Below are 19,013 nucleotides of genomic sequence, written 5' to 3'. Positions count from 1 at the left end.
TATCATCTGAGGCAGGTACAATAGGCCAGAAGTGGCCGCAGTACAAGGGACTTAGCTAGTCGCACCCCACTAGCAATAAAGAAACCTAGAGTAAACAATAGTTCACGGAGTTCACGCTGACGACCTCAACTTCCGAGGCCGGGTATGGGAAGGAGACAGATACAGGAAAGACTCCACAACACGGACCACATGCAGTATAGTGCTGTATTTCTTTTAGCAAAATATATGGGGATTCAACCACTTGGGCATTTAGGCGACATGAGCAATTAGGTCAATGCACACGTATAAAGAAAATGCCTTAGTACTGCAGAACACGATATTTTCGAGAAGCAGGAACGGTCGCTGACGGTTAACCAAGACAGGCGAATATCCGACGTCGTTACACCAACATCTCGGCCTTAGAGGTAACGCTATGGAGTTGGTTTCTCTAGGTGGAGTCAGCATCCAACACAATTTCCTTCTCTTTAGGTTTTGGAAAGGCACTGAGAAAATCCAATCTAGTGCAGGCAAGTTCTTAGCGTAACATTAAGATCCTTAGTATACTAGCTGTATAACCAAACAGAAGAGCCTTCTTTCAATTGTTTATTCAGCGTAGAGCAGAACCAGAACCAGAAGCAGTTTGACTATGTCCTTCATACTGGAAAAGGATTCCACGCTCAGGCTGATAGGACGATACTATTAAAGACATTTTAAAGAAATAGCCTGTGAAGGAGGGTATTAGATTCTTCGTGGTTCAGGATAGGGTCCAATAACGAATCTTCGTGAATACGGAAATGAAACTTCAGAGGTGATAAAAGAGAGAAATCTATTTTCAGCGGAATAACTCCATACTGTTCAAGAAATACGCCTCCGAAACATGGAATTAAATCAGACTTCAGAGAAATCTGCAGTCCTGCCACGAAATCATGAGGATTGAGCAGAATATAGCTGTGTTCACTGGCCTGCCCCATACCATACGACAGAGCTATCCTCACCCACTTATGAAAACTGAAATGCAAGTTCGTCGCAGTGTTATTGTAATCTATCATCGGCCCACGTTTGTTTTCTAGCAATCTCAAGTGTACACAAGCAAGCTACGCAGTGACGATGTATTTACTGTTCCGCTCGACCCTCGTTTCCAGAAATAACCCAAAACTAGTCCCATTCAACACTGATAACTTCTGGTTAGCAGCAAAGCGAAGAAATGGCTTCTGAATCATCAGTAAACTGAAACACACTGGGCCCAGACTTCCAACATATCTCATATAAAATATACAGAGGCGTAAAAATTTGGACGCAATATGTAGTGATTCTCCTATCTTCAAGAGCTCTGTCTTCTAGGATAAAACACTGTATCGGCAGAGGGCAGTTAAACGACGTATCGTATAAATATATCAATCCCATCTTCAGGACGGAGGAGTGAGCCAAGCAAGAAACCAGCATGAAGCAGACAGCAGATGTCGCTGTGACCGCAACGGAGGAGTTTACAGAATGTGACAGGCAGCTGTCGTGTCCTGATCTGAGGCAGTATTCCAGCATCTGCCGGAAGGGACAGAGCAAGTCCTCCGTCAGAATAGCCATCCCTATCTGCCGAGAATCGAACCCGGGACATATAGAATAAGGAACACGAGTGCTAACCATTGCACTACGGCGTTAGGTGACATCAAATTAATCACAGAAATTACAGATTTTGGACGTGTTCATGGATTTTCATGGATTCTTTAACGGCATAGGGCAAGCTGCAAAAGTCAATGTCCAAAGAAACGAATGGATTGCACGGTGAACGTGAAGTCACAAGAGACGTTAAACATCATGACCGAATAGTCAACATTTACACTTTGTAATCTAGAGGTCTTGGGTTCCAATCTCGGCCCGCAGACCGACTCTTCTGCCTACTTCAGTTTTTCCTTGCATCTGTTAGGATAGTACCATAAAATAGGACTGTTTTGTCCCATATTCATCCCGATTAATAGTCAAAATAGTTCCTCCCATCTTAAGCTACACAGCCAATGAAGCTGGAAAAGCAGCATTCAGCAGGCCAAGAAACAAATAACAAGTGATATAATCGTGTATCTTGTTTCTTACACCTGAGCTACGCTTAGCAGAGGACAACGGCACAAACTTTATCAATTTGTGACTACGACCATATCCTCATCTTATTCTTATTCTTCTTAATCGGTAGGTCTCTAGTCTTGCAGAAGCTTGGAACTTGGAGAAATTTGAAAATTCAATTCAAAATAAGAAGTGTTTGTTGTTTTATAATATTGTTAGTTTGTGTGGTTCTCTGTGCTACGAAACACCCGCAAATTGTCTTAATGGTAAGGCGGGACTGAATGGGATGTTGGGCAAACACCAACCATTTTAGACCTCATCACTACAGTCGGCCTTACCACGGTGCAAAGAAGGCACTGGCACGAAGCTGCATGGCGTTCACAGCCGCTCTCGATGAGAACGTGAAGGTACAAAGAATGCCGTCTTCTGGGATGTGGCGCCTTGTGTGAACCGACGCTTTTGAGGTAGGTATCGCCTCCATCTTCAGGGTAGAAAAATCCGCGAGCGAGGAATACATTTCTTAAGGCCATAGATAATGAGTCCTCTGATGGATCTGGGCAAAACTAAATTGAAAACTTTCCGGAAACGATTCACTATTCTAGATTCCATTAAGAACATTCGCGATTCATGGGAGGAGGTCAAAATATCAATATTAACAGGAGTCTGAGGGGTCCAACAGTATCGCATGCTAAAGAGAAATCTTTCGTGAGAAGAAGAGTCCATCGATTAGGCAAACTTCATTATTGTCTTATTTCAAGAAACTGCCATAGCCACTCCAACCTTCAGCAACCACCAGCCTGATCAGTCAGCAGCCATCAACATCGAGGCAAGACCCCGCCATCAGTAAAAAGATTACGACTCACTGAAAGCTCAGATGATGGTTAGCACTTTTAGCAATAAAATATTTCTAATTAAGGTATGTACATTGACCTTTTACACATAATGCTATTGCACACTTAACAGACTACCGTATTGTGTAAACATAACTTTTATATGCTCTGAGAAAACAAAAAAATTCGTGTGACTCGCATTATTGCGGTGATCTGGAACCGAACTTGCAATACCTCCGTGGTATGCCTGTATACTGCACTGTCCCTCGGCATGCCTATAACACATCTTACTTAAGCAGCTGACCTTTTAATCAGCGCAATAACCAATCTCCATTTAAGCGGCCTCCGTAGTCTAGAGGTAACGTTCCCACCTCATGACTCGTGGTACGCGGGTTCAAATACCCGGCGGAGGTCGTCGAATTTTTAAGGGCGGAAAAATTCAGGGAACAAGTCCTCCGGGAGGGACTTTAAGCCGTGGGTCCCGTGTCGTAGCTTTACGGCACGTAAAAGAACCTCATATCTCCAAAGGAGGTCACTGAGCCAAATTACGGACGTTTCCCGCCCAACAGCAGTCTCTAATACCTCTGGTAGATGGGGGAAGCATTATAGATACCTCTCAGCTAGTAGAGCCGGTCTCGCTGGCTGGGCGGGACTGATGGTAAGCACCAGTACCGGTAGGATATAGAGACTGGTAGAAATCATAGAGAGAAGCACAATGGACCAATACAGGTCTAAGTGCATGGGGAAACCCACCCTCTCCAATAACTAACTAACTAATCTCCATTTACAAACATGTCTACTACACTATCCAATAGTAGGCCTATTTTACAGTGGGACATCTTCCTTAAGAAGCCGATTTTCTGTTCGGCGAATGAGAATTTCCCTAACATTTATCACCGATAGGGAACGGATTTCAGCATACAAGAATATTTATTGCAGCCCACGGATGATGGACGTAATGTTCAAATTACACCTGGGAGGAGGGGACGGTGGATTTCCAGTTTGTTCCCGGTGGTATGGCTATAGTGATCATAATAATGAAGATGTTCAGCAGAGGAGATCTGTCTTGTGGCAATGGTTTCCGGCGGAAGTTGGGTTATCAAAGGAAATGAACAATGTCAACACACTATAGCTACCCTGAGGATACCATTCGTATCTGAGGCAAAGGGAACACAGCAACGGCATGGAAGCCAATTACTTCCTCCATCGATACTACATCATATTGGTGCTCCTGGGGTTGGTACAGCAAAGCAGTAACCTAAAGATGCACACAGCCATGATACACACTGGCCAATAGGGCTATATCCATATTCTGACCAGAACATACTCGTAAGTATCTCACCCCATGTAGCAGACTCTTTGAGAAGCTGGTAGTCGCTCAGGTCGTCAAGAAATTCCCGCGTTTTATAGAACCCGAAGTTTCGTTACCCTGTTCATAAAAACCCAGCAATGGACCACATGCTAAGTCAGAAAAATCCTGTCCACATCCACGCCCTCTACTTCTTTAAATCCATTTTAATATAATCTTCCATCTACGCCCGCATCTCCCTAATGACCTATATGTCTCAAATCCGAGATAGTAAAACATGGTCGCGGGTCCCAAGGAACTCGGAACCGAGAAAGACTGCGCTGGCAAGGATCAGTAGCGTGTACAAATGACAGACCCGTCCTCTTGTCAGAGAGGGCACACCACAANAAAAAAAAAAAAAAAAAAAACAAGAGGGTAACTGTCAAACAGTAATAAATATCTGGTCATGAGCCCCAGATGGGGCTCGACACCAAGACTTACTGATTAACTGACTTTCAGTCGCAATGTGACAGCCTCAACCAAGTACAGATTTCGACCATCCTGTGCCTAGTCCATCATTCTGTCTAGTAAACTATATAACACGGCCGTGCCATAGCTTAGACGGTTAGCCGTCGGCTTCCTATTGCGGCGGCGCGGGTTCGAGCCCAGGTCAGGTCATGTGGAATTTGTTGTGGACAAAGAGGTGCTGGAGCAGGTTTTCTCCGAGTACTTCGGTTTCCCTTGCCAATTCTCATTCTACCGACTGCTTCACACACATCATCTATCATCCGGGGCTGGTAGAATAGCCCAAACAGTGGTCGACGTGCCAAGTGGACTGAGTCTCACCCAATCCGGCACATTAAATCGGAAGTGTTTCAATCGGTCTCAAAAACATATCCTCAATTGCCATAAAAACGAAATGAAGGTAGAAAAGAGTGCGCCTACTCCATTTTGCTTCGTGTCATATATCAACTACCGGGTGGTCAGCATCTGACAAAATAGGTACGTTCTATTTGATCTCCACGTAAACCAGGCCTACATCTGACTGGTAAGAATAAAACACAAACTTGCCCGAAAACATTTTGTGGAGACCTTCAATGTCAAATTCCATTGATATATATCTAATAGTTCCAGAGTTAAAAGACGTGGACAGATGGACATGAACAACTTTCACTCTAAGCGTTAAGGTCTGCACTCTCTGCAATGGACGCATAAACTTGACAGCAAACAGTTTTCTATTTCGCTCCTCAACTAACTAGCACGACGCCTTCTCACTGCCTTACCTGTCCCTGGGGGTGTCCCTGCGAGAAGAGGCGACGGACACTCTGGCTGAGGACTGGTTGCTCTCGCGTTGTGCTTCCCTCAGGAGACGCAGGTATTCCTCACCAGAACTAAACGGCAAAGGCGTCACCCTGTCAGGAGTGTGACTGCTAGTCGGCTGGGCGCTCAGCTCCACCCACGACTCTGCAATGAGTTATACGTCTTGTTCATGACTCTGAAGGACTAGAAAAATATACTAAAACTGATTATCTGCATACATCTTCCAAACTCGTGCTTTCTTACGTCATATCACAGTGGATCTGATGCCCTTTATTGCAGATTCAAATCTACTGTTGCAAAGTAAGGTCCGTTTCGTGTACGCATGACACTCATCGGCCGTTCAGGAATATGCAGTTTCCCACACTTTTAAATAAGCTCAGAAATGATACGAAATGAGTGGAACTGAAATTGTACATGTTGAATGGTGAACAGATTTCTATGTTTTAAGGGAACAGTCTTTTTGCAGCTGTTTATGTTCACCAAAATCCACGTACCATTCAAAGTACGTACTACGATTACTGCTTATACTATATACACGTAGTATTCACCAAAAAACATATATCCAAACTTTCTGCTGTAACAAATATTTTTGGATACATACATATGTATAAAATTTAATAATATAAGTCTTGGTGACTTGATATGTGAATATTTAACATGTCTACGTTTTCCAAACACCAGTAACAAGATCTGTTTACTCCGTGAACACCAAAGTTTATTCTTTCCCACACAATACTCGAATTTTGCTGGATATTTCCTTATAAAATCATTTTAATTCTTGTATTGGGGTTTTACTCAGGTCTGTCTGGTAGAGTTAAGGCGGAGTATCTTTCAGTCTACTTATATGTGTAGTTTCGCTGTGGCCTAGTAGGTTCACTCCTAGTGCATTAGTGTGGTATTCTAATTCTCTTAAGTATTTGGCATTCCGCTTCTTTATTTCGCTGAGCACTGTGTCAATTTGCAGATCTTCATGGATCCTGCGTTGTTTATGTACCAAGGATGCTCTAGGGGCCCATACACGTACGAGTCTGGCTCGCAAGTCCCACTCGGCGAGTTTGACTCGGAAGCCGGGCTCGGATTAATTTCATCACACAGGCATGAGCATGGCGACCCACACACGGACGAGTTTGGCTCATTGGAACCCGATCCGAGTCGGACTCGCGAGCCAGGCTCGTACGTGTATGGGCTCCTTTACATCTAAATTGTTAGAACCCCGAGCGGGGGATCCCTGAGTCAAAACAAAAGGTGCTTACTGGACATGAGTCACTTATTCAACATTCTAATAACAGGCTTCGCAGACGTGCGAAATATTCGTGTATTCATTTAGTTTTATTCACTATCTCAAATACTTATTTGTAGAAAAATGTGTAAATTGTGTTTTTACGCGGCACAGAACTATATATAAGCAATAACGGTAGAAACTTGAATGGTGCGTTGGGTTTCGTGAATTTGTTTTTGCCTAGAACCCCGTTCCTTAGCGATACAGCATTAAAATGCATGCGCGTTGCATATAAGGGAGTAAGGCACAACCACCACCGCAGACCTCCGCAATGTCTGCAGCGAACTTGAAACCTCACACACGTGTAAGCCGGTCTAGCGAAATTATCCGCAACTTGACCCGTATTCTGAAGGTACCAGACCATGCACATCTGCTCTACATACAGAGTGTCCCAGGAGGAATGGACCAAACTTCGGGAAGGTGTTCCTTATGTTAAGTATGCCGATATAACCCAAAACACCTATGTCCAAAGTTGAACGGTTTGGTCCATTCCTCCTGGGACACTCTGTATATATCTCTCGACATCTCGTTATCTTCCACTGACTGACTGATTCTGTGGGAGCACTATATGATTGTGAATATGTGAGCCTGTTAAGAGTAAAAGTGAACCGGATTGTTATGCTATTTAACTACGTTATTTCCACTCAGATGGGACAACTATTAATGGTGAGTAGAGAAGGAACTGAAGCAGGCGATCCAGCTTCATAGGAGTGTACGGTACTCCAGATTCGGGAGGTCCAAGGTTGATTCTCGTGCCAGGGGGGCGGATAGCACGAGACATTTCGTATGTTTCCTTAGGCCATTCCAAGAAACGAAGGTATACAGTTCCTTAAAAGAGGTTAAGGTAATTTTAACATATGTTACAATTTGTCATACGCAGTTATATTTCGACCACACACAGCGAAGTGCTAAGGAAAATACATGTAAAGGACAAAAATAACTAAACGCACAATGGAGGGAATTCTGTAGAGGGAAACTTGGTGCTGTGTATAACTCACATTTTCCCATTCATCATCATCATCATCACCACAGGCACGACCGCACGACCGCCCTTTGTGAGCCCTGCCCTTCCTCAGGATTGCTCGCCATTCTTCTCCATTCGATGCTACATTCCTCCAGTTCTTTATACCCAAAATTCTTATGTCCTGCCACACACATTGTTACCATCTCAATCTTGGTCTTCCCACTTTTCTATTTCCTTCTGGTTTAGTATTAAGTATTTTCAACTCCTTTATTGACCGTCACAACACAGCAAACAGAAAAAATCAAGGTTAGCGCCCAGCTATGGTTTCGCTACATGTTTCAGCCACTGACGGCCATCATCAGGCAAACACATATTAACAAACATATACCATTGAACTGCTGTACATTAGATTGGATGCAATCATTTAAAATACTTTGCGTAAAAACACAATGTCATATTATATAAAAACTATAAGTTATTGTATAAAACAAGATGAAACTTAATTGATGTTATACAACATCGAATCAGTCGTTGATTTTTTGCTTTTCATACGTTTCCATGGGCTAATTGGAAGTTCGATATTTCTTTTATACAAGAATGTATAGGAGGCCCGTGATGTTGCAAATTAATTAATTGTATAGTCGGTGCCTCATCTTACGAAGAATTGTCAGTACTGTATGGAAAGTAAACAACAATGTTCCATTCTCGCTGGCACGTATTATGTGTCCAGCCCATGCAAGCCTTTTCACCTTTATAAATCCAATAATGTCTGGTTCATTAAATACGTAAGTTTGTATAGCTCAGGCTTATACCTCTTCCTCCATATTCCATTTTCTTCGACTGCTCCAAAGATATATCTCAAGATCCTCCTTTCAAATATACTTAACAGTCTTTCATCCGATCTTGACAGTGGCCATGTCTCAGAGGCATAAGATAGCACTGATCTTATAAGTACTTTATACATCATAGTTTTGGTTTTCCTGGGTATTAATTGGGATTTCAGGTGTTTCCTAAGCCCATGGAGACATTTATTTGCTGCAAGTACACGCTTTTTTATTTCATCACTGATGTCATTTTTACAGTTAACTTCTGATCCAAGGTAAGTGAAACTACATACAGCCTCAAATTTATGTGAGCCAATTTCTATATACGTGTATGCAGGTCCATTAGCACAGTCTTTCTTGGTTCCCGGCATGTACTTTGTTTTATTTTGGTTAATTTGTAGATTCATCTTTTTTGCTGATCTTTCCAAATTAAGAAAAGCTTCTTTCATAGATTTTTGTGCTCCACCAATTATATCAACATCATCTGCAAAGGCCAAAATTTGAACTGACTTATAGAATATAGTCCCCCTTGTATTGATGCCTGCATCTCTTAACTACCTTCTCTAAGGCTATATTGAACAAAATGCAGGCTAGGGAATCCCCTTGTCGAACTCCATTTCTAGTTATTATAGGGCTAGACAGCATATTCTGAATCTTAATTTGGCATTGGGTCTTTCTCACAGTGACTCTGACTTAGGCGATTAACTTCCGTGGAATGTGCATCTCTTCCATTGCCAGAAAGACTATTTCTATCTATGGAGTCACAGGCTGACCGGAAGTCAATGAAAAGATGATGTGTTTCAATTTGGAATTCATTACACTTTTCAAGGACCTGTCGAATAGTGAAAATATGATCGTTAGTTGATCTTCCTTGACGAAACCCACATTGGTAAACATTTTACCGTTAGATTTCTAAAATATACGGGGTTATACTGAGCTAGACATACAGCTTCAGCGAATGAAAAATCAGAAATACGTTTCTCAGAATGTGTCCATTTGTAAGAACAACTAACAACTGGTGATAATAAAATCCGAATTGGGGAGAAATAAATTAAGAAAAGAACAGATTCGTAACTTTCGTTGGGGGCGTAAAATTTGTTAGCGACCCTAACAACAAACGGAATTGCGGAACTCCTAATAATTTAATTTTCTGTACTCCCAATCAGCTCACGTCCATTTAGTTCAGTTTTCTTTTGTTTTGCTTTTAGGACCTTTTAAATTTCTGTCCTTCCATCATCTCAACCAAAGAAACAAAGAGCAAGATATTAGTATCCTTGACGCGACTTCACATAACAATGTATGAGTCACTTCTAGAGAGTCCTAGTACTTTCGGCACACGCTATTTTCGCCATAAAGATCAGTTGGAATTACCGACGGAAGACTGAAAGTGGGTTACCAGCGATACTGCGGCACTACGAATACCTGTGCCGCGCTTGCGTCACAAAGAAAACAAAGCGACTGTTTTTCTTACATTGCCTCTCTCTGAATATCACGACTATCGGGCGGTATATGTTATTCAATGCACAGTTCAGTGACCTATTCCTGTACATAATTTCTATCAGTACAGATTTTAGACGGTGACACGCGTTAGCGTAGTTAGTTGAGTCACTATGCTACAAGCCGAAAGGTCGCAGGTTCGATTCCCGACAAGGTCCCAGGATTTTTCATTTGACCTAATATTTCCAGCCGCACTATGGCCCTGAGGTAGACTGGGCCTCTAACAGAAATGATTACCAGGAATCTTAATGGGGGTAAGGACGGCCGGAAAGTAAGGCTGACAACCTTACCGCCATCTGTGAGCCGACTGTCTAGGCAAAATGTTGGAGCATCGATGTCTCACAACCCTATGGGCCTTCACGGCCTGTTACAGGGATAGTTTTAACTTTACCTTTTTACCTAAATTTAGAGGAAATCCGTTACGTGGTTCAAAATTTATTGGGAGAGAGAACATATATAGGGACGGAAGTGAACACACACTTTTCTTTCCTTGCAAAAGGTATGTTAATATATCAGTATTCATTAAACCAGTGAATGAGAAAACACGAACACTTCCCAGACAGACACAATTAGAACACAGCATGAATTAAAGCACCATGAAGCGATTACAAGCGCGCGAAACAAAGAAGTACGGAAACGCGTCCCCTTAACACGGGGCCCTTTTCCGTATATTATTTAACGCTGAATAGTATCCTGAAATGAAATAATGTAGCGGGACTTCCTTATCAGTTATCTACACTGCACGACAGCGTACTCAGAAAATTGAAACGAACGTGCATACTCAACCCTGGAAACCGGAGTTAGTTTCGAGAATCACTGCAAGGGTTATCCCAAATTAGTTAACGTCCGACAAATTCCACTTCTAACGCAAGGAATTATCATTTTAGTAAACATACACAGTACACTGTAAACGACTAAAACGAATCGGCTACTTGTATATGTTGTTAAATCATTTGGTGAAGACGTACATGCAATAAAAACAAAAAGTTTTGGGAAAAAATTACAGCTTATTTTTCTTAATACAACACGGACCGCACAATAAAAATACGCATCCAACAATTTTTTTAATGTTGCGAGTTTTTGTTGCCGCGGTAACGTTTTTATCGAGCGCTTGCCTAGCAACCACAGGGTTATAGGACTGAACAGAGGGATTTACGCAGCATGCCTTTGAGATAAATTCAGGTGCCATGATATACATAGCAAGTTTTATAGATTGGTTCAGCACTTCAAAACTTAATAGAGAGGGGAACACACAAATAAACACACACACAGCATAGTGATCGCATAAGCCTACTTTTATTTTTATTTTTCCAAAATAGGACAGTAGACTAAAAATGGAAATAATGTTCTTTCCGCTCGTCTGTCTCATCGTACTCCCATTTTTTTCACCCAATATCTGACGAATGCAAAAGATCTGATCAGTAATTGATCTGCTACGTCGAAAGCCACATTGATGATCCCCAATAATTTAATCTATGTATGGATTTAACCTTGAGAGAAGAATATTGGTCAGAATGTTGTATGAAGTTGATAGCAATGATATCTCCCGATAATTACTACGGTCAGTTTTAACGCTCTTCTTGTGAACTGGTACAATAACAGACTCCTTCCACTGATCAGACAATTCTTCCTTATTCCAAATAGAATTAATTAGCTTATGGATCTTAGAACGGAGTGTTTCGCTTTGTGCTTGCATCAGTTCTGCAGGAATCTGATCACTACCTGGCCATTTATAACCTTTCAACTTTGCACTAGCAATTTCAACCCCAAAAGGGCTAGGATCAGGTAATAATGGCTCAGATGTATGTATTTCTATCTGCCTAACATCACTGCCCTATATACATTCAGTAACTGAGAGAAGTAGTTCTTCCAACTATTCAAAATGTTGTGAGAATCTTGAAGCAGATCACCATTCTCATCCTTCATAAAATGTACCGATATGAACACAAATTTCATTGCATATTTAACACTAAATTTCGTCCAAAATCGGTTTAGTAGTTTCCGGGGTTTGCAATGCGAACAGATGGATAGACCTCTTCATAATGCGTTCCTTCAACGTACTTCGTGCAATGAATTCAAAACGGAATTCCTTGAATAGATGAGTAATGTTTGGGTGCTCCTTTGTGAGGACTTGCGTCAGACATAGCAAGGTCTGCATCAGCCCAGTTCACTGCTTCAACGTGTCCTCTTGTTGCGATAAAACAAATCCATCTGTACTGACCTTCCAACGGACTTTTTACGCGCAGTGAGAGATAGAATATGGAGAATTTCTGGTGGAACAAAAACAATGACTGAAAGTTAATGAAACGTAATTATCGCCAGTATTATGGCATATCCATTCTTCAGTCCATGGAGGGCCAGAACTGAAGTCTCCTTTCATGATCCGAAGCGCGCACAAACTAGAAACTAAGTTAGCTATCCCTGTAGCAGGCCATGGAGGCCTATAGGGTTGTGACACGTCGAGGCTCCCACATTTTGTGGCTAGACTATCGGCTCACAGATGGNACCCCCCCCCCCCCGGAAGATTTCTGGTATTCACTTCTGTTAGAGGCTGAGTCGAGCCCAGGGCCATTGTGCGGCTGAAAGGATTAGAGCAATTGAAAAATCCACCTCATCAGGACGAACTCGCGACCTGAACCAACTACGCTACCGCGTGATCCCAAACTAAAGATACCAAAATAGAAAATGGAAATGACACAGAAGGGCTGTAAGGAAAAGGATGAAGAGAAATAACAGAGAAGTAGTGAAATGGAAGAAAAGACATTCAAGGAAAAGGGATTTTTGAAAAGAAGTCAGTCGAAAGAATCGTGAGAATAGAAGTCCTCACTTGCACTCCAGTGTCGACTGTACTGGCACAGACCTTGATTTCAAGACAGAAAACAGAAAAGTCGCCAGGATTCAAGTCAGATGAGGGAGCAAGCCAAAAACTGAACCTTCACGCCCGCGACTAGTCCAGTGTCAAAGGTAATTTTCAGACAGCCATTGACTCAGTTCACGACTACAACATGGAGCACCGTCGTGTTCAAACTATATGTGAAGACGTGTACCGAAGGACATCTTCTGATAATCTAATTAGTGCATTCTACGGGGTTTTGACGATGGTGTTTAAAACTCAGAATTACCGGTTTTTTGTACTTCATCTATCGTCCGGTATTCTAGAAACAAGAAAATATATTTCTGAAATTGGATCTGTTTCCGTCCTCCGATAAGGGGAGGAGACACCTACTCTGATTCCTTAGGGGGTAACCTCAGTCACTGACAACTCATGTCAGTGTAACTACAGCTACCAGAGACCAGGCTTTGTTGAAGGAAGATAACAGAAAAAATATGCAATAAAAACTGTAATGCAGCATGCACGGAGGTGATTTTTTTGCAACAAACCTAGCCGACAAACGAAGTCCATGAAAACCAATGCATAGGATTAAATGGAGAATTTGTGAAACTATTTTGTGCCTACCGCTAGCGCCATCTGTGGAGTAAAAGCTGAACACTCGTAACTAAAAACTTAGAGAACCCCATGTTCTCTATCTTTCAGAATGCCGGACGATGGACATAGTCAAAAAGCACAGTAATTCTGAGTCTAACTAGTGTTTGAAGAAAATTCGGGTAATCGCGGCCACCAACGTTACCGTCTCCCGGAGTCGGCGGTCAACAGAAAGAAACGTACGACGATTTGGTATTCTACGACTTGGGTATTTTTCTCTGTATCTTCTAACAGCACCTGTTGCTTTCCCGTTGCACCCTCCTAGCACAAAATGCATGTCCGTTAATTCAATAAATGAAGAACCACGTTCCATGCTGGATGCGTAAGTAACGTGCTTTCCCAAGCTCAGATTGCTTCAGACTGATGCGAAATGGAATGCGTGTTGGTGTTCGTCCGCTACAGTGTTACGCATTCTGCATAAGACCCAGGCACTGCAAACATTAACGTGAAGGTCAGCATCATATGGACCTCTACAATCACAATACAAACAAAATGCTGTTGGAAAGTCGGTGTTTCAGAATGTCACGGCAGGAACTGACATTTTATAATTGCTATAATTGGCTACGGGCTGGACAGCCGAGGAGTTGGAGTTTGAGAGCCGGTAGGGTCAAGAATTTTGTCTTCTCCACGTTGTCCAGACCGATTCCGAGGCCAACCCAGCCAATGGGTAACCAATGGGTAACGGTGGCTCTTTCCCTAGGTTTAAAGCGGCCGAGGCGTGAAGCTGACCACTCACCTCCAACTTATTCTGAGGTCAAAAAACGTGGATCTATATATCAACTCCCTCACACGTCTTCATGGCGTAGTGATTAATTAGTTAAGCACAGGGACGACTTTGTCTTTCCTTTTATAACTTTTAACGGAGGATTTCAGGGTACATTTTCTTAAGAACTTTTCTTAAATGAGCGTCCAGAAACCGAGTTGTAAAATATAGCATGTTATAATGTATACCTCGTATAATGAATCAACCAATAGAATTATCCTTGAATTCTTAATGTAAAATTCTTAGCAATAAATCGCGTTAAGTGATCATATAGGCAATGATACCAGACATGGAACAACAGTAGAAAGCAGTCGGACATTTATTATTAAACATTTCCCTCCTGTTCTTGTGTCGTTAGTTCTCCAGCCTCGACACAAGAACAACAGCCCCCCCTTTTTTCAGTGTACTTACTAACACAACGTCGACTACTCCAGACCATGTTATCGTCGTGCGTATCATGAACAGTATTACATAAAGACCTGTAGTATACATCAAACCCGAAGACGTGTTTTTCTTTGATCTCTCGAACCAGGTTCTACAGTTCCCTCACAGACGTTATAAATTCTAATTTCTTCTGTAACTACTAATCACGAAGCTACTTACACGCTCGAAAAGTCTACAGTTCTGTTTGAAATTAATAAGGGCGTAACTTGTATAGTCCTGGGTAAGTACAGTGTTTCAAGACATACTAAAGTTTAAAGAAAGCAGTCTTCTGGGATTTGGCACCGTGTATATGTGGTGTTAACCGACGTTTCGGAGGAACGTATCGGCTCCATCTTCAGGGTAGAAGGAAAAATATAAGAAATCCGCAAGCGAAGAGACCGTGAGTCTGCTTTTACCGGTTCTCACGGTCTCTTCGCTTGCGGATTTCTTATATTTTTTCTTCTACCCTGAAGATGGAGGCGATACGTTCCTCCGGAACGTCGGTTAACACCACATATACACGGTGCCAAATCCCAGAAGACTGCTTTCTTTATAGTCACCGCCGTGAAAACCTCAAATCTTACATATATATTAAGTTTGTTCTCTCGACATAAATTGAAATTTGAACCAGAGGAAGAATTTAATAAGCGAAGACGTCTACTTATTTTACTGTGCAATTAAGAGTAATTTAGGAAAACGGTAAGCGTACAAGCATTTTCAACTAAAATAAGATGTCTCATTACAACAAGATGAGAAGTTTACGAGATTTACACATGTCAAGAGATTTGGAAACGTAATAACGCTTAATGTTTTCAAATTTTCCCCCTTTTTGCAATTTAGAACTACACTAACATGCATTATTTATCAACTTGGTTTATATAGTGGCTGTGAATCATGGTCTCTTATTTTGAAGGAAGAACATAAGTTACGTGTGTTTTAAAATAAGGTCTTATGAAAATATTTGGACGACGCAAGAAGTGGTATATCTAGGATATTACACATACAGGATCTTCGAGGTTCGTAATGTGAAGGCAAAGTTGCCTTGCGCTTAATTAGTTAAGCAACATGCCATGCAGACGTATGGGGCACGGAGGTACAGCTCCACCTTTCTTAACCTCGGCAGTAGATGGAGGTGAGTGGTCAGTTTCACGCCCCGGGTTATGTAAAGGACACCTATAGTATTGCTGGGGTAGCGAAATTTAGAGAGGGTCGACGGGCCAGATGCGAAGAGAGGATTGGGGAGACCAGGGGCGTATACAGGATTCTGGAATGCGGCCACTTGGAGAACCGAGGTAATGAAGGGACAGTATCATGATGTATCTAGGGGAGGCAGAATGTGAGGGAAGGACGTGGAAGGACTGACTCAGGACCGTGTCCAATAGTGGGCTTTGAAATTTGTGACGAACCTTCCGATTGTATTATCGGAGTGTAGTAGGTTAGTTACCAGGCTTAAAATGTAACTTGCTTTCAGGATAGTTGTATTACAGAAGATTGTCTACAATATAACATTTTTCGAGACATACTTCGGGTGACTTAATACGCGGATACAAAACTTTTCTCGTGTTTCCATGACATTTGTACTCTTCTCTTTTGTGTACTTGTTCCAGGGCTTATACAGTGCCGTTGCATTTCCCAACGACAGCCAAACATTTATTTTATTTTCACTCAGCGATGAAGGCAGAGTCCTCCTTTAAAAGTTGACAGCTATTCAGCTGTGATAAGTGCAGATGGGACAGGCTTCATCAACTAGAGGAGAAACTGGGAAACACTCTGCAACAAATTGAAGAACTAAAACGGAAGAACAAGGGACTGGAAAATCACCTAAGAGAGTCGAGGTTGGCAGGCGTGATACGGTGCAGTGGGTGAGTTGATTATACGGAACGTGGAATCTAAACATGTGAGGGTAGAGTGCCTTCCGGGAATTAGAACTGAACTGCAAAGGTCTGAAAAAAATCTCCGTGGCTTTTGGTCCGCAAGCGAACTATACCGACCGAGAGACCGCCGCTTGTCGGTGAAATTAGTGCCAATTTTTGTGGATAGAGGGTGTCGTGTTGTTAGCGCAACGGATTCCCACGGCCATTAATCTCGGTTTTCTAGACCGGAGCCGCTATTTCCTTGAAATAGCTCTTCAGTTATCCTCATAAGGCTGAGTGGACCCCATTCCAGACCCACTACTTCTCAGAAAAGCTGCTAGCGCCGGGAATCGAACCCAGGACCTCTGGATCTGTAACCAGGAACTCTGACCACTAGACCACAGAGGGGGCCAAGGAATCTTGGAAAACAAAAATCTAGGGAGCCTTGATACTGTTGTATATGTAGGTACTAATGATTTAAGACAAACTGCAAATGTTGATTATGTGATGGGTGATGTGTATGCTCTAGTGAATAATGCAAAAACTAGGTTTCCTCAACCCAGATTAGTTCTGAGTGGCGTACTTAGGCACAGAGACGTGTCATGGAGGTGGATTGGAGCATTAAACGGCAGATACGGCTGGACAGAGAAGACACCGAGAATTACATTTGCAGACTCTGGATAGCAGAGGTAGGGTAGATGCTATTATAATACGTAGATTTGTCGAAGGTTTTCGATTTAGGTCCCCATGATCGGCTGCTAACGGAAATTTCGGCCTCATGAGTAGCTATAAGGGTAGTTGTACGGATAAGGGATTCCTTTTGGGCCGTACACAGAGAGAGTAGGAGGGCAATTACCGGAGGAAGTCAGGAACGTCAGGAGTACCGCAAGGAAGTGCACTGGGTCCACTGCTGTTCCTCGCGTACGTACACAGAGAGTTAGAGTAGGAGGGCATTACCGGAGGAAGTCAGAGTAACGTCAGGAGTACCGAAAGGAAATGCACTGGGTCCACTTCTGTTCCTCGCGCACGTACACAGAGAGTTAGAGTAGGAGGGCATTACCGGAGGAAGTCAGAGTAACGTCAGGAGTACCGCAAGGAAGTGTTCTGGGTCCACTGCTGTTCCTCGCGTAAGTACACAGAGAATTAGAGTAGGAGGGCATTACCGGAGGAAGTCAGAGTAACGTCAGGAGTACCGCAAGGAAGTGTACTGGGCCCACTGCTGTTCCTCGCGTAAGTACACAGAGAATTAGAGTAGGAGGGCATTACCGGAGGAAGTCAGAGGAACGTCAGGAGTACCGCAAGGAAGTGTACTGGGCCCACTGCTGTTCCTGGATTACGTACACAGAGAGTTAAGAGTAGGAGGGCAGTTACCGGAGGAAGTCAGAGTAACGTCAGGAGTACCGCAAGGAAGTGTACTGGGTCCACTGCTGTTCCTCGCGTAAGTACACAGAGAGTTAGAGTAGGAGGGCATTACCGGAGGAAGTCAGAGTAACGTCAGGAGTACCGGAAGGAAGTGTACTGAGTCCACTGCTGTTCCTCACGTACGTATACAGAGAGTTAGAGTAGGAGGGCAGTTACCGGAGGAAGTCGGAGTAACGTCAGGAGTACCGCAAGGAAGTGCACTGGGTCCACTGCTGTTCCTCGCGTACGTACACAGAGAGTTAGAGTAGGAGGGCAATTACCGGAGGAAGTCACAGTAACGTCAGGAGTACCGCAAGGAAGTATACTGGGTCCACTGCTGTTCCTCGCGTAAGCACACAGAGAGTTAGAGTAGGAGGGCATTACCGGAGGAAGTCAGAGTAACGTCAGGAGTACCGCAAGGAAGTTCACTGGGTCCACTGCTGTTCCTCGCGTACGTACACAGAGAGTTAGAGAGGAGGGCAGTTACCGGAGGAAGTCGGAGTACCGTCGGGAGTACCGCAAGGAAGTGCACTGGGTCAACCACTGAAATACCGAGTCAACTATTAGACTGTATAATACATATATAGGAAAATTATGAGTAACAGAGATATGGAAAAGTTACAGACAGATCTGAACAGGCTGGGGGGAGCGGGCGGTTGAAAATGCGATGATAATTAAAACTGCTAAAAGCAGGGCAGTTTGTTTCACGAGAGCCCGAGTGACGGAACCACTAAAGTATTCGTTACGGAACACAGTAATTCCGGAAGCAAGAATTTGTAAATATTTGGAAATAATTTTACGCAGCGATTTACGTTAGGCTGATAAAGTCCACTACACGGTGAACAATGACTGGAAGGCACATTACTTTACAATGCGCATTCTTAAAAAGGGAATCTGTAACACTAACAGTTTAGCCTACACATCACTAGTGCGTCCGATTCTTGAATATGGGGCGGCGTGCTGGCATCTTTACAGGAAGGGATAAATGCGCTAGGCCTGGTGCAAACCACAACGACTAAATTTGCATATCATAGAAATGATTCGAATTAGGAAACC

The 19,013-nt window shown here is 42.9% G+C and overlaps 1 protein-coding gene across 1 annotated transcript in view; it reads right to left on the bottom strand.

Moving 5' to 3' along the window:
• LOC111866254 (BCL2/adenovirus E1B 19 kDa protein-interacting protein 3) overlaps positions 1-19,013 on the bottom strand; it is a 122,345-nt gene that overhangs the window by 67,854 nt on the left and 35,478 nt on the right. The window contains exon 2 of the mRNA XM_023855031.2: positions 5,433-5,613. Within this exon, the coding sequence (XP_023710799.1) occupies positions 5,433-5,613 (181 nt within the window). The remainder of the gene's footprint in view (positions 1-5,432; positions 5,614-19,013) is intronic.

Source organism: Cryptotermes secundus, unplaced genomic scaffold (assembly GCF_002891405.2).
Source record: "Cryptotermes secundus unplaced genomic scaffold, Csec_1.0 scaffold940, whole genome shotgun sequence".
Classification (NCBI taxonomy): domain Eukaryota; kingdom Metazoa; phylum Arthropoda; class Insecta; order Blattodea; family Kalotermitidae; genus Cryptotermes; species Cryptotermes secundus.
Note: the sequence above shows the minus strand (reverse complement) of the source record. Positions and strands in the feature narration are given on the sequence as shown.